At 37.3% G+C, this 24152-nt stretch overlaps 1 protein-coding gene across 1 annotated transcript in view; it reads right to left on the reverse strand.

Moving 5' to 3' along the window:
- Positions 1-23341, reverse strand: part of MS4A14 (membrane spanning 4-domains A14) — a 28113-nt gene extending 4772 nt beyond the window's left edge. Inside the window, exons 1-5 of the mRNA XM_008271890.5 lie at positions 23213-23341; positions 21696-21824; positions 18656-18706; positions 14991-15140; positions 10756-10854 (exon numbers count right to left, since the gene is read on the reverse strand). Coding sequence (XP_008270112.3) covers positions 10756-10854; positions 14991-15140; positions 18656-18706; positions 21696-21824; positions 23213-23341 — 558 coding nt within the window. The remainder of the gene's footprint in view (positions 1-10755; positions 10855-14990; positions 15141-18655; positions 18707-21695; positions 21825-23212) is intronic.
- Positions 23342-24152: the final 811 nt, after the last annotated feature.

Consider the following 24152-nt stretch of genomic DNA (forward strand, 5'->3'; position numbering starts at 1 on the left):
ATTTATTTATTCAGGGGCCCAAGGACTTGGGCCATCTTCCACTGCTTTCTCAGGCCATAGCATAGAACTGGATTGAAATTGGAGTAGCTGGGACTTGAACCGGCATACATATGGGATGCCAGCACTGCAGGCAGAAGTTTACCCCACTATGCCACAAGCACCAACCCAAAGTAGAAATTTTTTAGTGAATGCATAGAGCTCGCTTTCCCTTTGTTCCTCTCAAGATCAAAGAACATGTTGTTATTTTTGAATCCTGTGCTACTTTGTGCATCATTATGGTGTAGTAGATTAAAAGCTTGAGTCACTTAATTCAATTGAACAGCCATCTAGAGTACTTTCATTTTTTAAAAAAAATTAAGATATACAAATTTCATGTATTTCATATATACAGATTTAGGCCTCCTGCCCATAATCTCACCCTTCTTTCTCCTGTCTCTCTTATTCCCACTATTAATTTTTATGAAGATGTACTTTCAGTTTACTTGATACACACAAGATGAACCATAAAGTGTTCAACAAATAGTATAGAAAAAGAAAAAGAAACACTATTCCTTCATAGTAGAAACAAGGGCTATAAGCAATTATTGAATCTCAGAAGTCAATTTCATTCATATACATTACATTTTTGGTACTGTATTAGTTACGAGATATCAGGGAAAACATATGGTATCTGTCCTTTTGAGACTGGCTTGTTTCACTAGGTAAAATGGTTTCTAGTTGCATCCATTTTGTTGCAAAAATAGAATTTCATTTACTAACCACTGAGTAGTATTCTGTAGTGTATATATGCCATAATTTCTTTATGTGGTCATCTGTAGGTGGACATCTGGGTTGATTTCATATTTTAGCTATTGTGAATTGAGCTGCAATGAAAATGGGGGTACAGATCACTCTTTCTTACACTGATTTCATTCCCTTTATGTAAGTTCCAGGAGTGGGATTGCTGGATCTTACGGTAGATCTATTTCAAGCTCTATGAGGCATCTCCATACTGTCTTTCAAAGTGGCTATACCAGTTGACATTCCCACCAACAATGGATTAAGGTACTTTTTCCTCACATCCTTGCAAGCATGTATTTTTTTTTTTGATTTCTGTATGAGAGCCATTAAAACTGGGGTGAGGTGTAACTTCTTTGTAGTTTTGACTTGCATTTCTCTGATAGCTAGTGATCCTGAGCATTTTTTAAGCGTCTGTTGGTCATTTGAGTTTCCTCCTTTGAAAAATGCCTGTTCAAGTCCTTTGCCTTTTCATTACTAGATTGTTTGGTTTGTTATTGTTGAGTTTCTTGAGCTCCTTATAGATTCTGGATATTAGTCTTTTATCAGTTTCACAGTTTGCAAATATTTTATCTCCATTCTGTCAGTTGATTCTTAATTTTCTTCAGTGTTTCTTTTGTCATACAGAAGCTTGTTAGCTTCCTGTAACCCCATTTGCCAATTTTGTATTTGATTGCCTGTGTTTCCAGGGGCTTTTCCAAGAAGTATTTGCCTATGCCAATGTCTTGAAGAGTTTCCCCAGTGTTCTCTTTTTTCAATTTTTATTTAATAAATATAAATTTCCAAAGTACAATTTATGGATTGTAGCAGCTTTTCCCCCACATAACCTTCCTCCCACCCACAACCATCCTGTCTCGCACTCCTTCTCCCATCTCATTTTTCATCAAGATTCATTTTTAATTATCTTTATATACAGAAGATCAACTTAGCATATACTAAGTAAAGATTATAGGAGGTTGCACCCACAAAGACACACAAAGTATAGAGTACTGTTTGAGTAGTAGTTTTACAGTTAATTTGCATTGTACAGCACATTAAGGACAGAGATCCTACATGAGGAGTAAGTGCACAGTGACTCCTGTTGTTGACTTAACAAATTGACACTGTTGTTTATGGCGTCAATAATCACCTGAGGCTCTTGTCATGAGCTGCCAAGGCTATGGAAGCCTCTTGAGTTCACCAACTCCAATCTTATTTAGACAAGACCATATTCAAACTGGAAGTTCTCTCCTCCCTTCAGAGAAAGTTACCTCCTTCTTTGATGGCCCATTCTTTCCGCTGGGATCTCACTCACAGAGATCTTTCATTTAGGTCATTTGTTTTTGCAACAGTATCTTGGATTTCCATGCCTGAGAAACTCTCATGGGCTTTTCAGCCGGGTCCGAATGCCTTAAGGGCTGATTCTGAGGCCAGAGTGCTGTTTAGGACATCTGCCATTCTATGAGTCTGCTGTGTATCCCACTTCCCATGTTGAATCGTTCTCTCCTTTCTGATTCTATAAGTTATTTTTAGCAGACATTAGTCTTGTTTATGTGATCCCTTTGACTCTTAATCCTATCATTATGATCAATTATGAACTTGAACTGATCACTTTGACTAGTGAGATGGCATTGGTACATGCCACCTTGATGAGGTTTAATTGGAATCCCCAGGCACATTTCTAGCTCTACCATTAGGGGTAAGTCTGAGTGAGCATGTGCCAAACTGTACATCTCCTCCCTCTCTTATTCCCAGGGAATTTAACAGGGATCACTTTTCAGTTAATTTTAAATGCCTAAGAATAATTATGTATTAATTAAAGAGTTCAACCAATGGTATTAAGTAGAACAAAAAAGATACTAAAAGAAATAAAATAGCACGTTGTTCCTGGTCAGGACAAGGGCTGATCAAGTCACTGTTTCTCATAGTGTCCATTACACTTAAACAGGTTTCCTTTTAGGTGCTCAGTTAGTTTTCACAGATCAGGGAGAACATAAAATATTTGTCCCTTTGGGACTGGTTTATTTCACTAGCATATTTCCAGATTCCTCCATTTTGTTGCAAATGACCGGATTTCATTGTTTTTTTTCTACTGCTGTATAGTATTCTATAGAGTATATACCCCATAATTTCTTTATCCAGTCTTCTGTTAATGAGCATTTACATTGATTCCATGTCTTAGCTATTATGAATTGAGCTGCAATAAACACTGAGGTGCAGACAGCTCTTTTATTTGCCAATTTAATTTCCTTTGGGTAAATTCCAAGGAGTGGGATGGCTGGGTCATGTGGTAGGGCTATATTCAGGTTTCTGAGCAATCTCCAAACTGACTTCCATAGTGGCCTTACCAGTTTGCATTCTCACCAACAGTGGATTAGTGTCCTTTTTCCCTCACATCCTCGCCAGTATCTGTTGTTAGTTGATTACTGTATGTAAGCCATTCTAACCAGGGTGAGGGGAAATCTCATTGTAGTTTTTTTGCATTTTCCTAATGGCTACTGATCCTGAACATTTTTTCATGTGTCTGTTGGCCGTTTGGATTTCCTCTTTTGAAAAATATCTATATAGTTCTTGGCCCATCTCTTAAGTGGGTTGTTTGTTTTGTTGTTGTGGAGTTTCTTGATTTCTTTGTAGATTCTGATTATTAAACCTTTATCGGTTGCATAATTTGCAACTATTTTTCCCTTTCTGTTGGTTGCCTCTTCACTTTCCTGACTGTTTCTTTTGCAGTACAGAAACTTCTCTATTTGATGTAATCCCTGTTGTTAATGTTGGCTTTGACTGCCTGTGCCTCAGGGGTCTTTTCCAATAAGTCTTTGCCTAAATCTTGCAGGGTTTCTCCAATGTTCTCTAATAATTTGATGGTGTCAGGTCATAGATTTAGGTCTTTAATCCACGTTGAGTGGATTTTTGTGTAAGATGTAAGGTAGGGGTATTGATTCACGCTTCTGCATGTGGAAATCCAGTTTTCCCTGCACTGTTTGTTGAATAGACTGTCCTTGCTCCAGGAATCGTTTTAGATCCTTGATCAAATATAAGTTGGCTATAGATGTTTGGATTGATTTCTGGTGTTTCTATTCTGTTCCATTGGTCTATCCATCTGTTTCTGTACCAGTACCAGGCTGTTTTGATTTTAACTGCCCTGTAGTATGTCTTGAAATCTGGTATTGCAATGCCTCAGGCTTTGTTTTTGTTGTACAAGATTGCTTTAGCTATTCGAGGTCTCCTTTGCCTCCATATGATTTTCAGCATCATTTTTCCAGATCTGAGCAGAATGTCTTTGGTATTTTGATTGGTATCACATTGAATCTGTAAATTGCCTTTGAAAGAATACTCCCAGTGTTCTCTAGTAATTTGATGATATTGGTTCATAGATTTAGGTCCTTGATCCATTTTCAGTGGATTTTTGTGTAAGGCATAAGGGAGGAGTCTAGTTTCATACTTCTGCATGTAGAGATCCAGTTTTCCCAGTACCATTAGTTGAAAATACTTTCTTTGCTCCAGGGATTAATTTTAGCTCCGTTGTCAAAGATAAGTTGATTGTAGATGCATGGATTTATATATGGGGTTTCCATTCCCTTCCATTGGTTTACACATCTGGATTTTTTTTTGCTAGTACCAGGTTGTTTTGATTATAACTGCATTGTAGTATGTCTTGAAATCTGGTATTGTGATGCCTCAGGATTTGTTTCTGTTGTATCAGATTGTTTCAGCTATTTGAGTTCTCTTGTTTTTCCATGAGATTTTAGCATTTTAGATTTTAGATTTCCCTCTAGGTCTAAGAGGGATGTCACGGCTATTTTGATTGGGATCACACTGAATCTGTGAATTGCTTTTGACAGTATGGATATTTTGACATTATTCTTCCAATCCATGAACATGTAAGATTTTTCCATTCTTTGTGTCTTCTATTTCTTTACTTAATATTTTGTAATTTTCATCATAGAGATCTTTGACATCCTTGGTCGAATTTATTCCAAGGTATTTAATTTTTTGTAGCTATTGTGAATGTGATTGATCTTAAAATTTTTTTCTCAACCATGGCATTGTCCATGTATACAAAAGCTATTGATTTTTCTGTATTTATTTTATATCTGGTCACTTTACCAAACTCTTTTATGAGTTCCAGTAGTCTCTGAGTGGAGTCTTATGGCTCCCCTATATATAGAATAATGTCATCTGAAAACAGAAATAGTATGATTTCCTCTTTTCTAATTTATATCCCTTTGATTTCTTTTTCTTGCCTAATGGCTCTAGCTAAAACTTCCAGAACTATATTGAATAGTAATTGTAAAAGTTGGCATCCTTGTCTGGTTACGGATCTTAGTGGGAATGCTACCAGCTTTTCAGACTTTAGACTTACTAGACAAAACGTTAAGAAAAGACTCTATTAAATGCATTATAAGAGCTAAATAAATTCATTGAAAAACAGAGGAAAATTGTGTGAGAACAAAATAATATTATCAATAAAGATACTCATACATAAATAATAAAAAGGAGTGTAAAAATAACCCTGGAGCTGTTCATGAACCTTTCACTGGAAGCACAAAAAGATATTTGACAAAATCCAACACCCTTTCATGATAGCAAATCTCAGAAACTATAAATAGGTGGAAAATTCCTTATTGTGACATCTCATCAATGTTATTTATAAAAAACCCACATTTAACGTCATATTCAATGATGAAAGAAGAAGAGCTTTCCCTGTATGATCAGTAACAGATAAAGAATGCCTACTTTCACCACTGCTATTCAGGATTTCCCTGGAAGTTCTAATTAGAGGTCTTAGGTAAGAAAAAGAAATAAAATATTATCATTAGAAAAGAATAGGTAAAGCTATTTATATTTGCAGACAACATGAACCTCCTAAATAGAAAATGCTCAGATAATCTACAAGAAAGTCGCTAGAGCTGATAAAATAATTCAGCAGGTTTCAAGGTACAGGATCAAACCACAGCTATCATTGATATTATGTCTATTAAATAGCAATGTACATGAAAAAGGAAATTAGGAAAGCAATTTGATTTTCAGTAGTATTTAAAATAGTCACATACTTAAGAAGTCTAACCAAGGGGATGAAAAAGTTTTATTCTAAAACTACACAAAATGCTGAAAGTAACTAAATAATTCCACAGCAAATGGATGAGCACTCCATATTCATGCATAAGAAGACTTAAAATTGTTAATATGTCATACTAGCCAACAAAATAATACTGATTCAATGTAGTCCCTATGAAATTTTCAGCAACATTTTCCTCAAGTATGGAAAAAAACTTATCTGCAAATTCATGTGGAATTTCAAGAGGCTGTGAATACCCAAAATAATTTTGAAAAAAAAAAGAAGAAAGTTTGGGCATTCATTTTTCCCAATATTGAAACTTACTATAAAAGCCTGAGTGATTAAAATGATATGGTATTGTCATAAGGGGATATATACAAACAAATGAAATAGAATAGAAAGTGTAGCATAAAGCCTCATGTATATTGTCAACTCATTTTCAATAGGGGTGCCAACAATATTTAATGAGTAAAAGACAATCTTTTAAAAAATAGTGTTGGAGAAACTGAATAGCCAGATGCAAAAGAAGGAAGTTGAATCCTTATCTTACACCATGTCCAAAAAATTTAACTGTAAATGAATAAAGACTAAAAAAGTAAAACTACTAAATTCATTGAAGAAAAACTGAGAGAAGTCTTCATTGCATTGGATTTGTCAATGATTTTATAAGATATGACACCTAAAAGACAGACAACCAAAGATAAAATAGCTAAATCAGACTCATAAAAAATGTATAAATTTTATACATCAAAATATATCTTCAAAAAATGTAAACAGAACCTACAGGATGGAAGAAATATTTTAAAATCATATATAATAAGTGATTAATATCTGGAATATATAAAGAGCTGAATAGCTCAACAATAATAACAAGCAAATAATCCAATGAGAGAATGAGCAAGAGACTATAACTGACATTTCCCCAACAAATATATACAAATGACATTAGAAAAATGCAAATCAAAACCGCAATGAGATACTCACACCCACTAAGATGGCTATTATAAAAAAATTACAAATGTTGGCGAGAATGTGAAGAAATTGGAATCCCTGTGCATTGATGGTAGGAACATAAAATCATGCAAACCTTGTGGGAAATATTTTGTCAGTTTTTCAAAAAGTTATACATAAAACTACCAAATGATTTGGAAATTACACACACACACACACACACACACATCTCCAAAAGCATTGAAAACATGGACAAATCTTTGTATACCAGTATTCAGCACATCGTTATTCACAGTAGGCAAAAGATGAAAATAATCTGTGTCCATCAAAAAATGAATGGGTACACAAAATGTAGTATAAATACACACATTGACATTTTATTCAATAAAATGAATGAATTTTATAGATGGACCTTGAAAACATTATGCTTAATCAAATAAACCATTCACAGAAGGTAAATGTTACTTAGTCCACTGATATGAAGTTTCTAGAATGAGTAAATTCATAATATAGAAAGTAGAACAGAGGATTCAGAAGTATGGGAGGAGAAGGAAAAGGAGAATTTCCAAGGCATAGAGTTTGTAGTGGGGATGAAAATGTTTTGGGTTTACATAGTGATAAGGGTTAAATGACACCATGAATGTATTGATTTATACACTTAGAAATGATTAAATCAATAGTATAATGTTATGTATGCTTTACTACATAGAACTTTCTCTAAAACTACGTAAATCAAGACAGGTGGATGCAAAGACAATTGGTCAGTCAGAAAATAACTCCAAAAGAGACCCATATATAAATGGTAAAGTGATTTTCAACAAAGATGCCAAGGTGATGAAGGAAACCATCACATTTTCAACAAATAGTGTAAGAACAACTGGGCATCTCCACGGGAGACAGGTGTATATTAATCCTAACCTTACCTCATGTATGAACACAAAAGTTAACTCAAAATGCATCATAAACCTACATATAAAAGCTAACACTATCAACCATCTATAAGAAAACATGGAAGAAAATTTTTATGGTCTTAGGGTAAGGGAAGCTTTGTTAGAACTCAAAGAGAATTAACCATTAAAAAAGGTCAATTCAGCTTCATCAGTATTTTTATTTTTGACAGGCAGAGTTAGAGAGAGAGAGGGAGAGAGAGAGAGAGAGAGAGAAAGCTCTTCCTTTCATTGGTTCACCCCCCAAATGGCTGCTACTGCTGGCGCCCTTGCCAATCTGAAGCCAGGAGCCAGGTGCTTCCTCCTGATCTCCCATGCAGGTGCAGGGCCCAAGCACTTGGGCCATCCTCCACTGCACTCCTGGGCCACAGCAGAGAGCTGGGCTGGAAGAAGGGCAACCGGGACAGAATCTGGCGCCCCAACCGGAACTACAACCCAGGGTGCCGGTGCCACAGGTGGAGGATTAGCCAAGTGAGCAGCAGCGCCAGCCAGTATTTTAATTTAAAAAAATTTTAAGAAAATGTAAAATCAAGCCACAGATTAGGAAAATATTAGTAATACAATACATTTATACAAAAAAAATAATTGCTTTATGAATTAATCATGCTCTTAGAACTTAAGATAAACGATTCTATAAAAGTCTTCCAGGGGCCAGCATTGTGGTGTAGCAGGTAAAGCCACGGGCTGCAATGTCAGAATCCCATACTGGCACCTGTTTGTGTCCCAGTAGCTCCACTTCTGATCCAGCTCCCTGCTAATGGCCTGGGAAAATCACTGAATGGTTGCCTGAGAGTTTGGGCCCATGCCACTCATCTGGGAAACCTGGAAGAAGCTCCTAGCTCCTGGCTTTGGCCTGGCCCAGCCCCAGCCATTATGGCCATCTCGAGAGTGAGTGAACAGATGGAAGATCTCTCTTTGTCTTGCTCTGTATATCTAACTCTGAGTTTCAAATAAATAAGTAAATCTTTAAAAAAAAATCAGTTGAAGATTTGAATATACATATCAAAAGAAGATATGCAAATGGGTGATAAATAGCAAAGTCTCACCATTATTATTCCGTAGGGAAAGGCAAATTTAAGCTACAATGTGATACCATTGGACTAGCTCAATTGTTAATACAGATGAAAATTTCAAGTGTTAATGATGATGTGGAGCAATCATACCTCTCCTATATTGCTGATGAAAATGAAAAGTGATATAGCCATTCTGAAGAGCTGTTAGACATCTTCTTACAAACTTAATTTTCCATATGACCTAGCAATTAAATTCTAGATGCTGCTCCCTAAGAGAAATTAAAATATATGTCCATATATATTATATATATGTATAAGAGTGTTCATAGCAACTCACAGTAGTTCATAACTTTGAATAATCCAAATATCCACCAACAGGTAAATGCATAAACCAATTGTGATCTACCCAAACATAAAAGGAATGAATTCTTTTTAATTTTTTTTTGTTTATTTGTCTTTATTTACTTGAAAATTAGAGAGGCAGACAGACCAACAATGTATTCCATCTAATGGTTCACTTCCCAATTCCTTCAACATCAGGCTGAAGTCAGGAGCCCAGAATCCAGGTCTTCCACATGGATTGCAAAATCCCAAGTATTTGAGACATCACCTGCTACCTCTAAGGGTATGCATTAGCAGTTAGCTAGAATCATAAGTGGATCCAGGACTCAAACCCAGGTATTCATATATGGATTGTAAGCATTCCAAGAAATGTCTTAACAGTTGTGCCAAATACCCACCCCCAAGGATGTGTTCTTGATAGATGTGAAGCATGAATAATCACAAAAATATGTCTCTGTGTGAAAGAAGCCAGACACAGGGAGTACTTCTTAAGATCTCATAGATAAATTTGAGAAAGTCAAAATTAATCTAAGTAATGAGTGCATTGACTGCAAAGGGACCACAGTGAGACTTTTGGGGTGATGGGAGCATACTTGTGATGGTAGCTACACAGATGTATATGATTTGTTAAAACTCATTGAATGGGCTGGCGCCGTGGCTCACTAGGCTAATCCTCCACCTGCGGCACTGGCACTCCAGGTTCTAGTCCCAGTCGGGGCGCCGGATTCTATCCTGGTTGCTCCTCTTCCAGTCCAGCTCTCTGCTGTGGCCCAGGAGTGCAGTGGAGGATGGCCCAAGTGCTTGGGCGCCTACACCTGCATGGGAGACCAGGAGGAAGCACCTGGCTCCTGGCTTCGGATTGGCACAGCGCGCCAGCAGTAGCAGCCATTTGGGGGGTGAACCAATGAAAGGAAGACCTTTCTCTCTTTCTCTCTCTCTCTCACTGTCTAACTCTGCCTGTCAAAAAAAAAAAAATAAATAAGAAAAAAGAAAAAAGAAAAAACCTCATTGAATGTATAGTTAAAATGTGTGTATTTTAACGTTTTTAAATCACACTTCTAAAGAATTGATGTAAAAAAAAAATACACCAAACACAGGGTCTGGATTCATATTTGGGACTTAGAGAGCAAGCTCCGGAGATGTACTAGCCAAGTCAGAATCATGATGTTATATGATGCTGTAGGATTTATTCAACTTCTTTATTCATTCACATCTAAAATAAGGTATTCTGTAGTTTTGTTAAGTTTGAATAAGTTGATGCTTATTGACTAACAATGACTGACATAGTAAGCTCAGTAAGTATAAGGTATTAGGATTAGTATAGATAATATTTAGTATTGATTTTTTTCCTCTGCTTTCACCCTGGTGAGGGAATTGCCTCACACCTTTTTATGACCTAGGTAAAAGCCTCCCATGTCATTGTAATATGAGTTCTCATTATGTCTGATATTTCATATATTTTTGCAGGCAATAAGGAACCATATTTGAACAGAGATGGCTGAGCAAGTTGAGTAAGAAGGTAAAGCATAGTTGTTTTAAATGAGGTAAGTTTCAATTTTAACCTTGTTTGAGCCTAACCTTCTTAAATTTTAGACCTTCATTTCAGCATCTAAACACATGTCTCTCTGAAGCAGAATGTAACTTTTTGTGTGCCAGTAGGAATCTGTACTCATAACATTAGACGCACCTCATTTGATCTTGTCCAGCACTTGCTTCTAAAGCACGTGATAGTCACAGAGACGCTGAACTCCACTATGCTGATGATCAGTAAAACCGACAACATTCCCTGAAAAGGAGGAGAAATAAATGGCATTTGAAATGAAAGCTGTTACCACTTAAGAAAAACTAAGAATAGGAAAGGTAAAGGGAGGAGGAAGAAAGGTTGGAGCATGGGTGGGAGTTAAGAGTAGGGTAGGAGGTAACACTATGTTCCCAAATTTGTATATATGAAATACATGAAACTTGTATAACATAAATTTTAAAAAGGTATAAATCCCAAACCCCTTAAACTCTAGGACCAACTTTGGAAAAACTTTTAATTTAGATGACCCTTTAGTCATTAGCTATTGGAAAAATATTCATCTTATGTCTTTGTTTTTATTTTTTTAATTATTATTTGAGAGGGAAGGGGGAGTGAGAGGGATAGGGATGTGGAGACAGAAAGGGGGAGAGGGATATCATCCAATGGTTCACTTTCCTCTGAAAGACTGCAACAGTTGGGGCTGGAACCAGGAGATGGGAACTCAATCCAGGTCTCCCATGTGGATGGCAGGGACTCAACTACTTGAGCCATCACCTGCTGTCTCTCAGGGTCTGCATTCATAGGAAGCTGGAATTTGGGGCTGCAGCTGAGAATCTAACCCAGGCATTCTGGTACGAGACAAGTCTTCACTGTTAGGCCTAATGCTTGTCCCATTGTGTCTTTATGATGAGACAGGGACAATAAACTCCAATGCCTATGGGGGCAGGCAGACATCTTGAGCAAATCAGGAAGAGAGACAGTAGAAAGTAACAGAATTTATAGCAGACAATGATTATGCAGTTCCAGGCAATTGTTGCCATGCAGGAATATGGTGCCATGCTGCCTATGTTTTTTTTTTAAGGAAGTTGGATCCAGTCAATCTATCTATATTTAAGGTGAATTGTACTGTTATTTATTCATCTTTTTGAGTCAAATAGCGCATATCTGCAGTCTGAACATAGCCTGAAGTTGCCATTTTGTATACTCTGTTTTACAGCAATGTTTACAGTGAGAAGCAGCATGATATAGCATGGTGTCAAAAAACTTATACTCTAGAGACAAAAAAGGTTGAGTGCAACTGAGTGCAAGATCAGACTTAACTTCAGACAAGTGACTGTGTCTGTCCGAGTCTCAGTTTCCCTGGAACATGTTTGAAAGCTTGATCTTCACCATTTGTTAATAAAACTGAAATGTATGAAAATCCTTCCATATGTATTTCCTGGCATCAACCATTGAATAAAATAGACCTAGTTCCATTCTTTGTGGAACTTACATGATAGGGGAGACAGACAGTACCAAATAATTAGATACTTATTTAGTAACTAAAGTGCTACGAAGAAATACTTGGGGCTCTGAACTATTATAATGGGGGATTTAACCAGGTCTGAGAGCAGAAGTGTGATCAGGAAGAATTTCCTTAAAGAAGTGGTGTTTGAGCTGAGATTTAAGTAGGGGGACAAGTTTATTAGTGGAAAATGGTAAGCACTGGACTAGGGATCTTTCAAAGGAGGAAAAACTGTTCTCACTGTCCTGGGGTAGTAGGTGCTCTACACATTAAGGGATTCTAAGTAGCTGGAGTGTGAAGTAAGAACAGTAAAGTCCTGTAATAACATTAGAAAGTAATTTGGATTGATATTACAGGGTTTTGTAGGCCTTTTAAGATTGGGGTCTTTTTTTATTTAAAGATAAAGAAAAAGAGAGAGAGAGACAGACAGAGAGGCAGTGTTCCCATGTGCTTGTTCAATCTTCAAGTGTTCACAATGATGGAGTTTGGTCTAGGCTGAAGCTAGGAGCTGAGAACCTAACTCAGGTTTCCCATATAGGTGGCAGAAACTCAACTGCTTGAGTCCTTACCTGCTACCTCCCCGGGTGTGCATTAGCAAAAAGCTGGAACTGAAAGTGGAGCTGGGACACCAAACCAAGCATCCCAACCAGTAGGCCAAATGTCCATCCCATAAGGTATGAGTCCTAATCTTATGTTTAACAGGGAGACGTTCAGTAAAGTGCCCAGATTTACATTTTTAAACCATGGAGGGCTGGAAATAGATAGTAGACCTTCATATATCTGGACATTTAACCCTTTTAGTATACAATTTTTTCCTGGGATATACCAACATAATAGAGAGCAATAGACTCCCATCCATTATTAAAAAGGTAAGAGTTATAAAGATGTATCATGAACTTAGCCCAATTCAGATGGGATTTTATCTGTTAAATTGTTTCCTGAGTTTCCTCTGTAATTATGAGTCTAATTCTGGAATTTAGCTCAGAACACATGACAGAATATCTTGGGTCCACTTCAGTGTGAAAATTAAGATCTTATAACAGTAACTAATAGCTCTTTCCCTTTTCTTCTTTATTGAGGAAGACTGTTTCCCATGATTTCACCCTACTTCCATCCTAAGTGTCCTGAATGTCCATAATATTTCAGATACCTCCAAGCCTTCAAGATGTACCTGGTATAAACAGGATGTAACCCCACAACTTGCTTAAGGAAACTGAAGGAGAGGTCTATTGTAATCTTTGATATGCTTAAAAATAATGTCCTATATTGCTTATTGGGCAAATATTTACAATTATGCATACAATTATATTTCCTGGTAAAGATAAATCATCATCTTTATCCATATAATTTCTGTAATTATTTAAAATGACTTATTTTCCATATTTATTGAAACCTAATTTCTTAATCACTTTCTCCCACTGTATTTTATTTTCAGTGTTAATTGAACAGACTTTTTAGATCTTTTTATTCCTCATTAATGATGAAAAGGTAAAATTTAAACCAATCCTATCAATTAGAATAGTAATCACTAAAACTATTGACTACTATTTCCCATACCAGGTACTGTTTTAATTTAAATAATCCTCACAATAACCCAATCAGGTAGGTATTCCTATTATCTTCACTTCCCACTTGAGGAAAACTGAGGCTCAGGGTGGATATAATCTTGGGCCAGTGTCACAAGCTTATACATGACAAAACTAGGACTAAAATCCAGACAATGTGGCTTCTGAGTCATAGTAACCATCATCTCACAATTGACTTCTCAACCACCGGTTCAAATGCTGATGTAGCTTTAATGATTGGAATAAAAGGGAATCAATCAGGCTCTCACATTTGACCTAATTTTTAAGAGAACATCTGCATCACATTTTGGAGTATCTGGTTTTGTATCCTGGCTCTGCTCCCTGTTCCAGCCTCCTACTAATGTGGATCCTGGGAAATACCAGTTGATGGCTTAATTATTCTCTACTAATCATGTGCAGAACCTAGATTGAGTTCCCAGATCCCAGCTTCAGCCTGCCCAGCCCCAGCTATTGCAGGCATTTGGGGAGGGAATCAATGAGTGGGAACTCTTACACTGTTAGTGGGAATGTAAACTGGTATTACTATTATGGAAGACAATATGGGGATTCCTCAGAAACCAAAGTAGATCTACCATATGACCCAGTCATCTCACTCCTGGGAATACACCCAAGGGAAATGAAATCAGCATATGAAATATGAAAGAGTAAACTGAACCTCCATGTTTACAGTAGCTCAAGTCACAGTGGCTTATATGGGATCAACTTACATGCCCACTAACTGATGACTGGAAAAACAAAATGTGGTATCTATACATGACAGAATACTATTTAGTCATAGAATGAATGAAATCCTGTCTTTTGCAACAAAGTGCATGAAACTGAAGACCATTATGCTTAGTGAAATAAGCCAGACCCCAAAAGACTAATGTCACATATTTTCTCTGATGTATAGTAGCTAATAGATGGAGTGCAAGAATATTTCATGTATATGAGTGAAATTGACATCTTAGAATTCTGTTATTGTTTATAGCCCTTGTCTATATACATGATGAACAGTGATCTTTCTACCTTTCACTGGTTGAACTCTTTATTTAGTGGAGCAATAAGTCTTTGACTATAAATTAAAAATATGTTATCACAAAAAGTATAAAAGGAAGGAAGGAGGGAGGGAGGGAGGGAGGGAAGGCTGGGATGATGAAATGAGTAAGTAATATTATATTCTTAGAATTATATCCATGAGCTATATGAAATCTGTTCTCTGTATATTAATAAAAACAAATTATTAAAAAATAAATTCATGAATCATTACATAATGGAGACAGTTCAGATAACATTATACAGATTCATTGTACAAAATAATGACCACTTACTATGAGAAGTGTTCTACCTATAGCACATAAACCTTCAAAGGAAAGGTCTTGGCAGAATCTGTGTTGATTTATATAGCTGATAATGGTGAGAGTAATCCCAGCCACTGCAACCAAGGAACTGATAATATTTATGGTTGTGACACTTAGTCCCTGGAAAACAGTTTTAACAAATAATAAAATCAGTAAAAACCAAACCAAATCAAAGAAATATCTTCTAAGAAATTCTTAGTGCTTCTATCTTTCCTGATACCTCTCAGTGATGGAGTGACTTGTAATTTAAATCATGATTTGTCAAAGTTAGAAGACAAACTTCTAAAACAAAGACAAAATTCTAAAAGAAAAGTTTTAGAATTGGCCAAGGAAACTCTATGGTTAATGTTAAAAAAAATGTTCATCTTATCTCAACACACCATGGTGGATTGGAAAATATCTTGACCTAAAAATTAGACCTTGTACAAATTAATCTTTTGGAGTCTTAATTTCTGTCTTTAAAGATGAGTGACATCTCATCTAAAGATTTTATTTATTTCATAAATATTAGTGATAACCTAATATGTATTGGACACCGCATTAGGTCCTGGAGATACAAAGATGAAACAGAGAGATAACATCCTGCACAATATAGTTTGAGTTCATTTTCCAAGAAGACTCAAACAGTAACCAACAAGATCTGGACTGAGGCTTAAAGGTGTCCTGTCTTGACCTCAGTGTTCCAATAAAGAAATCATAAAAAGTTCAGATCATCCCACTCAATTTCCTTTATTCGTGCCTATTAATTATTTTGGAGAGGGGTAAGTATGACTAAGCATCTTCAAAGGAAGGGGGGAGCATACTATTTTCTTCAGATACATTCGCAGCACTAGCATTGCTTTTTTTTAAATTTTATTTTATTTAATGAACATAAATTTCCAAAGTACAGCTTATGGGTTACAATAGCAATAGCTTCCCCCCCAATAACTTCCCTCCCACCCACAACACTCCCCTCTCCCACTCCCTCTCCCCTTCCAATCACATCAAGATTAATTTTCAATTATCTTTATATACAGAAGATCAATTTAGCATATATTAAGTAAAGATTTCCACAGTTTACACCCACACAGAAACACAAAGTGTAAAATACTATTTGAGTACTAGTTATAGCATTAATTAAACACCTAGGAGTAACTGTGTATTAATTACAGAGTTCAACCAATAGCGTTTTTTTTTAGCATTTCTTTTTTTTTTACATTTTTTTTAACTTTTATTTAATGAATATAAATTTCCAAAGTACAGCTTATGGATTACAATGGCTTCCCCCCCATAACGTCCCTCCCATCCGCAACCCTCCCCTTTCCCACTCCCTCTCCCCTTCCATTCACATCAAGATTCATTTTCGATTCTCTTTATATACAGAAGATCAGTTTAGCATACATTAAGTAAAGATTTCAACAGTTTGCTCCCACACAGAAACATAAAGTGAAAAATCCAATAGTTTTAAGTAGAACATAAAAAATACTAAAAGGGTAAAGTATTAAGTTCTTTTTTTTCTTTTTCTTTTTCTTTGTTTGTTATATAGTTTTTTTATTTAATAAATGTGAATTTACAAAGTGCAATTTGTGTATTGTTGTGGCTTTCCCACCCCAACCTCCCTCCCTCCTGTGGCCCTCCCCTCTCCCACTCCCTCTTCCATCCCGCCCTTCATCGAGTTTCATTTTCAATTACCTTCATATACTGAAGATCAACTTAGTATAAACTAAGCAAGGATTTCAACAGGCTGCACTCACACAACCGCACAAGGTATAGGGTATTGTTCAACTAGTAGTGTTGTTTTTAAGTTTCATAGTAAAACACATTAAGGACAGAGATCCTACGAGGGGAGCATGTACCCAGTGACTCCCGTTGTTGATTAACAATTGGCACTCTTATTTATGATGTCAGCAATCACCCGAGACTCTTGCTATGAGCTGTCTAGGCTATGGAAGCCCCTTGAGTTCACCGACTCTGAACTCGTTTAGTCAAGGCCGTATCACAGTGGAGGTTCCTTCCTCCCTTCAGAGAAAGGCACCTCTCTCCTTGATGGCCTGTTCCTTCTGCTGGGGTCTTGTTCACCAGGATCTTTCATTTAGATTGTTTTATGCCACCGTGTCATGGCTTTCCATAGCATTGCTTTTTAAAAGAAAACCCTTATGTCTCAATTAATCATATATTGACTGTATTTTTATTTATTGTTTTATGCCTGTTGTGACAAGCAAGGCATTAATATATTTACACAGCTAGCCCTTCCTAGAGCAATTGGAGTCTTGCATGGCAGGCCCCGAAAGTCTACATATGGCTTAATGTTTACCTCAAACCCAGATCTTTTTGCAGGCAGGAATTTTGACATACAATGCACAGGGCCATGCAGGTAAGACATCCCTCTCAATCTTCAGTCTTTTGTTCTCTCAAGGAGCTGCTTTGGTTCCCATGGGACATCCATTAATCTAAGTTATCCATATAAGCAATCCTTCATGTGTATTGCACTTTACAAAGAACATTCTCAGCCTTAGATTCACCTGATCCTCATCACAGGTTTAAGATGTGGACTGGAAACTTATCTCCATTCTACAAATCAATGGGATTCAGTGATTAAGGGATTATGAGCAGTCCTAGTTATCTTTGTCTGCTGGTGTCCAGTTCAGTGCCTTTGCACGCATGACATTCTCTCTGCCTCTACTGGTCCAGATGTCAGAGGTCAAACAAAGAGCTGCTGTAACCTTGGTGTATTTCTCAGCCCTGGGAGGAAGTCAATACAGAGAACAGCTCCATCTGCATTGTCTTGATTTATTTCCATAGGTAGAGATGAGGACATTCATCTCTCCAGAACTTCTCTATAGCATGTAACTATCTCCAAAGGAAACTGGCAGAGGACCATAATAAGAACCATACAGTTAAAATGACTTTGAGAGGCAGCCCATGTCTCCAGGACTTTAAACAAGATCAGAGTGGTTATTGGGGTGAATGAATATTTAAGTATCCTCACACTTCTGTAAGCACTATCTTAAATCCTCAAGATAACACTTAGAAGTAGGTACTGTTCCCTTCAAGTTGACACAGCAGCAAGTGAAAGCATTGATTTGGTCTTAGAATCATCTAGTATCAATGTCCAAGCCTTTTACGCCAGATCCAAGGCAAAGTCTGTTGACAGTTGAAGTGGAGTTGGAGTTGGGGATTGAAAACTACTGGAATCCAGGAACTAGTTTTGAATAGAGCAAGATTTCTCAACCTTGGCCCTCTAGACATTTTTGGTCAGATGATTTTTGTTGCAGGAGGCTGTTCTATGCATGTTAGGATTCTTAGAAACAACTGTAAATTCTACCCGTTTGATGCCGGTAGAACCCCCCACCCAATTGTGATCAGGCAAAATATCTTCTGATACTGTTAAATGTTCCTGGGATGGCGATAGAGGGAAGAAGGACAAAATTACCTCCAGTTAAGAATCATTGAGTTAGAGAAATGTAGAATGGTTTTCAATAAGCAACTTTCTGAGTTTAATTGATGGGAGAATAGGAAATTGACAAACAGGAATAATCCAAACAGCAAATTAGAGATTTGCCTAAGAGATCATTCTTCACTAAAGGACTCACATGCAATGTGATCTAAAGAAAATAGAAGGTTTTTGTTTACATACAAGTCACAAAGAGACGTACCAGAATTCTTCTTGATGTATCGATTACTGTGAAGCATCCTGCAAGAAAAAACTGTACAGAAAACAAGACAAAAGTTTAAACGTGGCGTTTTGAGTTACTTTACAATATAATTTCCTTTGGATTCAAAAACTGTCTGTGGCTCTCCCAGACATTGTAGTCTCTCAGCCTGACCCTTAGGAGGGTGGAGTTTATGTACTGATGTAAGAAGAAATACTCTGGGCCTGACGCTGTGGCATAGCGGGTAAAGTTGCAGCCTGCAGTGCCACCATCCCACATGGATACCAGTTCGAGTCCCAGATGTTCCACTTCCAATCCAGCTCTCTGCTATGACCTGGGAGAGCAGTAGAAGATGGTCCAAGTCCTTGGTCCCCTGCACCCGCGTGGGAGACCCATAAGAAGCTCGTGGCTCCTGGCTTTGGATTGACACAGCTCTGACTTTTGCAACCATTTGGGGGAGTGAACCAGCGAATGGAAGACCTCTTTCTCTCTCTGTCTCTGTCTCCATCTCTTTCTACCTCTGCCTCTTTGTAACTCTGCCCTTCACATAAATAAATCTTTAAAAAAGAAGAAGAAGAAGAGTGGGAAGGGAGGAAGAGTAAGAGAAGAAGGAGAAGAAGAAGAAGAAAATACTCTGTGGGGCTGGTGTCCTGACTGCTCCACTTCTTATCCAGCTCCCTGCTGATGCACCTGAGAAAGCAACGGAGGATGGCTCAAGTCCTGGTTCCTTGCACCCATGTGGGAGACCCAGAGGGGGCTCCTAGCTCCTAGCTTTGTCCTGGCCCAGTCCTAGCCATTGTGGCCCTCTGGAGAGTGAATCAGAGTATAGAAGATCTCTTTCTGTGTCTCTCCTCTCTCTGTATTTCTGCTTACCAAGTGAGTGAACAGGTATTTAAAAAAAATACTGTGCTGAACTTGCTCAACACCAAATAATGACTTTGCCAGTGCCATCTGGGGAAAGCAAAGTCCCTTTTTAAGTTTCAGAAAATAGTGTCCAGATGTTTGACCCAGCTGGGCTTCAAAGAGATCCCTGGGCTCTGGCCTGGGAATAGGGGAAAAGATGTTTTATCTGCCCTTAGCAAGTGGAGGGGGGTTTTCTCAGGGAATACTCCCCTGATGTTAGTATACTTATTCCAGCCTAGTGCACCCATGGAAAATGAGGACTTTGCCATTCAATGTGGAGTCCTTTACTTTTGTCTGGGCATAGGAACCTCCTCTGTGGAAACTGGAGGCATGGAGGTCTTGGGGCCCAAGGACCTCAAGTTGACATACAGAAATTGGGATGATACCTTAGATGCCTCCTTCCACCTCAGTCCCAACGTTAGATCTTCAATTCCTATCAGTTCTACCCCCAAAATCATTCTCAGTGGTGTCCCCCTCTCTCTATCTCTACTGCTACTCAGATAGTTCTTCCCTGTCCTGTTGTTGCAGATCCCTGCCAGTTGATCCTCCCAGGCTGACTGTTTCCATTCTTGAATTCATTCCCACTCAGAAACCACAGTGGCATTTCAGCAAGTCTTCCAATGTCACTGCTGTCTTTAAAAAGTCATCAGTGGATTCTCCTTGCTGTCATATTAAAGTTCTTTGATCTTAAAGTGATCACAAGAATGGGCACATCCAGCGTGAAGCTTATATTAATGGTCATATTCTATGCCACCATTACAGACTCATTGGTTTTTCATTTTCTCTCTTTCACATTCATCCTTTGGCTTATGCCTTGTCTTTGCCATGCAATACTTTCCATTTTAGCCAAGTGAGCCTCTGTGTGTAAAACACTCCCCCGCTCCCTGGATCAAGCAAGTCCTCCTTGCAATCCTCAGGCCACACCTGGAACTTCCTCTCTAAGAGCACTTAGCATAAGTGAAATAACACATTTGTGGGGTTGTTTTACTGTTTCATCTCTATTCTCCGTATTAGATGAAAAACTCCACCTAATGCTATGAAGAAAAATTCACTACTTTGTTCAAAGAGGGCGTGTTTACCAGTACTCTGATCATATTATATTTATGACTCAATTACTATAAAAAAAGACTAGTATATGCTGAAGAAATATCTTTTCAATGAAGAGTGGAATTTCAGAGAGCAGCAGGCCAGAACTTTATTATCACTCAAACACATAGATTACACAGACCCACACTGGGAAAAGAAATGGGGAAGTGAAGAGTTGGTGTGTTAAATATTCTACAGTGTGTCATGTCTAGTTTGAAAATCATATTCAATGTAATTAATACTAGGAAAGTGAAAATTCTACCAGTTGTTTTTGAAATACAAATTATAGAAAAGATATGAATATTTATATTTGTCAGAAGAGTATGTTTTTAATAGACAGTGGTGTCATTTATTCATTATTTAATCTGTTGATTCATTCATTAAATCCTTCATTAATTTATTCATAGAATTGTGCAACATGATATTGGATTCAGAGCATATAACATCAAGTAAAACAGACAATATAGTTGGCCTTTTGTAAGTGCATGTTCTAGTGGAGGAAGCTCTAATGAAATTTTTCTTATATATTAGAACATAACATTGGGGACCAAATTTGTGGGGGATTGCTTGGAAATAGGCCCAAAATGAGGGTTGTATTTATGACTGTATTATTATTTAGATAAGTGACAATCATTAAATTGTCTCTAGTATTTAGAAGAGAATTAGCCATAAAAATCTCAGAATTTCCTTAAGCCATGAAAATATGTGATTCTAAGAGTGATAGCTAAAAATATTTAAATTATTATCTACTCCCAGACTCACTTTCCTATTGGCAGAGAAGAAAGTAGGATACTTGTCCAGCTAAACCCCCATATTGGCAGTGAGGAGCAAATGACTTGCTGTACATACCAGAGCTTAGGGAACTTTTAAGCACTGCACACCTTGAAGTAGTTTTTACTATGTGCAATGACCAATAGAGTTATTTGTTTTGCCATAGAGGGGACTTCATGTGTGATTTTTTGGGAGGGGAAAACTGAATTTATTATCCTAGGATGTAGAACAGTTCAAAGCAGGTTTTATAGCAGTTTCTCAAAAGCTAGTAAATAGTACTCACAATAAGTGCTCCCCAGAATGGGTATCCTGTGAGGAAAACGATAGGGAATTTGGAGGAGAAACTGAGGTAACTAAGTAAAAATATAATTCCAATGCCCAAGATGATCAGAGCAAGCAGGATCTGGACAGCCTGTGGAGAGATAAAGGAGTACATGATGTTAGTACTTCCTCCATAAGTTGCTTAATTTCATTGTACTAACAAAAATCTGACTAATATACCCACATCTCACATTTTCCCCATTAAAAAGTATCCCTCAGTATCTCCAGGGATCGTGGGTATTAGTTCCAGGATGCCTGTGGACACGAACTTCTTTGGATGCACAAGTTCCCTTATATAAAATGCCGTAACATTTCTGTATAACCTGTGCACCTCCTGTATATTTAAATTAGCACTAGATTACTTGCAATACTTAATACAATGTAAATGCTGTGTAGATCATTGTTAGCTTGTATTGTTTAGGGTATGATGGCAAGAAAATAAGTATGTGCAAGTTCTGTGCAAATGCAGTTTTTTTTTTTCAGCAATATCCACCAGTGAATGATTGGTTAAATCTGTGCATTTTGAATGGATATGGAGGGCCAGTTGTGTTTGTTTTTGGAATTGATGGTCCTCCATGTTATCTAAAAGTCTATGAAGTTTTCTCACAGAGAGGGTAGAAACTGAGGTGAAATCATGTCTATCTCCCCTTCACCTAAAGACCTAACTGGAGCTGAGGACAACCCAGGTGGCCTTTCCACCTGTTAGGGTCTGACAGGAGGTGAATTCCACAGTGGAACTGGAGAGGCAGTGGCTTTCCTCTGATGTGTCCCTGGCCACACCTCTGTGGCACCATAACACAGTAGTGATTTTACTGTTACACTAAAGGGTGGGTATTGTTTACAAAACTCTATCCTAGGTACATTTATATTAAAAATAATTGTGTATGTCTGTTCACCTTGTAGCTTTAGATAAGGATTTCAAAGAACTTCTGTTGTCTATAATATCACTAAGGGGAAGTTTAACATTACTAATGGCTCTTAGGTATAAGGAAGCTTCTACCAGACCCTGAAGTCACTTCCTTAATAAGATATTTGGAAAATTTATGCCAGTTTCATGCTTCTACTCTGCCAAATGGATTCCAAGTTCAGTACTAACTCCTGATGAAATACTTTTGGGATTTTCTCAGAGCTAGAGGAGATATTAGAATTGAATACTGTATTTCTCAAAATTAAATAAGCCCTCAGATGCATTTCTAAGATGTAAAACAAAGATTGTCTGCTTCTAAATAGAACTTTCAAAATCTACAGAAATGATATCATTGATTATATATTTGCTTTTCTACAAATGATCCAATTATTTGTACAAGAAACTGACTTAAAAGTACTTGTGATGAATCAAGAAGGATATATTACAAATGGTGAAGGAGGGGAAAAAACAGTCAAATCAGTTCCCTTGCTGAGTGGTGTTTCTTCAAGCGTGCATGGAGAAATAGCTTATTTCCTCCCCTCCAGAAACACCTGTGACTGGAGAGAACTTACCCCCAAGACTTTCGGCTCTCCCCTCAGGAGATCCAGCAGGGTGCTATGAGGTCTGTAGGGAAATGCAGTCAGTACGGTGTCTGATGGTTTTAAGGCAATGGCTCTTTTCCCCTCGGATGGTGACTCCATGATTCAATGGCAGAACTCTGTGAAGAGAATCAGGGAGTGAATGTTGTAGTGAAAATCATGATCTATTTCCCCACCAGTGTTACATGGAGTCCTTAGCAATGAGCCCTTAGCGATTACTACCCTCAGCCCTAGAACCACAGAACCAGTCATGAGTCATAGACTCTTAGAATTCTAGAGCACACCCAGCTGCCTGTTTTCCTGGTGAAAGGCAAAGTTACCTATAAGACCAACTCTCCTATTGATTCAATTATAAATTCATGATAAACACAAGACAAATAGATCGTGTATACAAAATAAAGTCCCTGAAACTATGTTCATCAGACCTAAAAGAACTCAGAATTATGGAATAATTGCCATGTTCCAGGCACTGTAGACAGTGTTTATTTTGGCATGCAGTAACATTTGTCCTTTTAACAACTCTATAGTGCTGAAACAGAGAATGAAAGTTTAGGGGACAGGGGAAAGAAGCAACACCTTCTAATCTGTCTCCAAACTGTTGTTTTATGAAAACATGCCTCCACTACCCTTCAAAGAGAGTTGCTCACTTTTAGTTTATGATTTGTCTAACATTGTTTATTATTTGTCTTTATACCACAAAAATCAGTAGTTAATTGTGAATCTTTTACTTCAACCATCCTTATTAAAGTAAAATTGACAATAATTATATGTCAATTATACAATGTACTGTTTTAATAAATGTATGCATTGTGAAATGATTACCACAACCAACCTAATTGAAATATCTGTTACCTCACATAGTTATCTTGTGTGTGCTTGTGTTTATGTATATCGATGATAAAATTTAAAATCT

This window comes from Oryctolagus cuniculus, chromosome 1 (genome assembly GCF_051225735.1).
Source record: "Oryctolagus cuniculus isolate XC-2025 breed Fujian yellow rabbit chromosome 1, ASM5122573v1, whole genome shotgun sequence".
Classification (NCBI taxonomy): Eukaryota; Metazoa; Chordata; class Mammalia; order Lagomorpha; family Leporidae; genus Oryctolagus; species Oryctolagus cuniculus.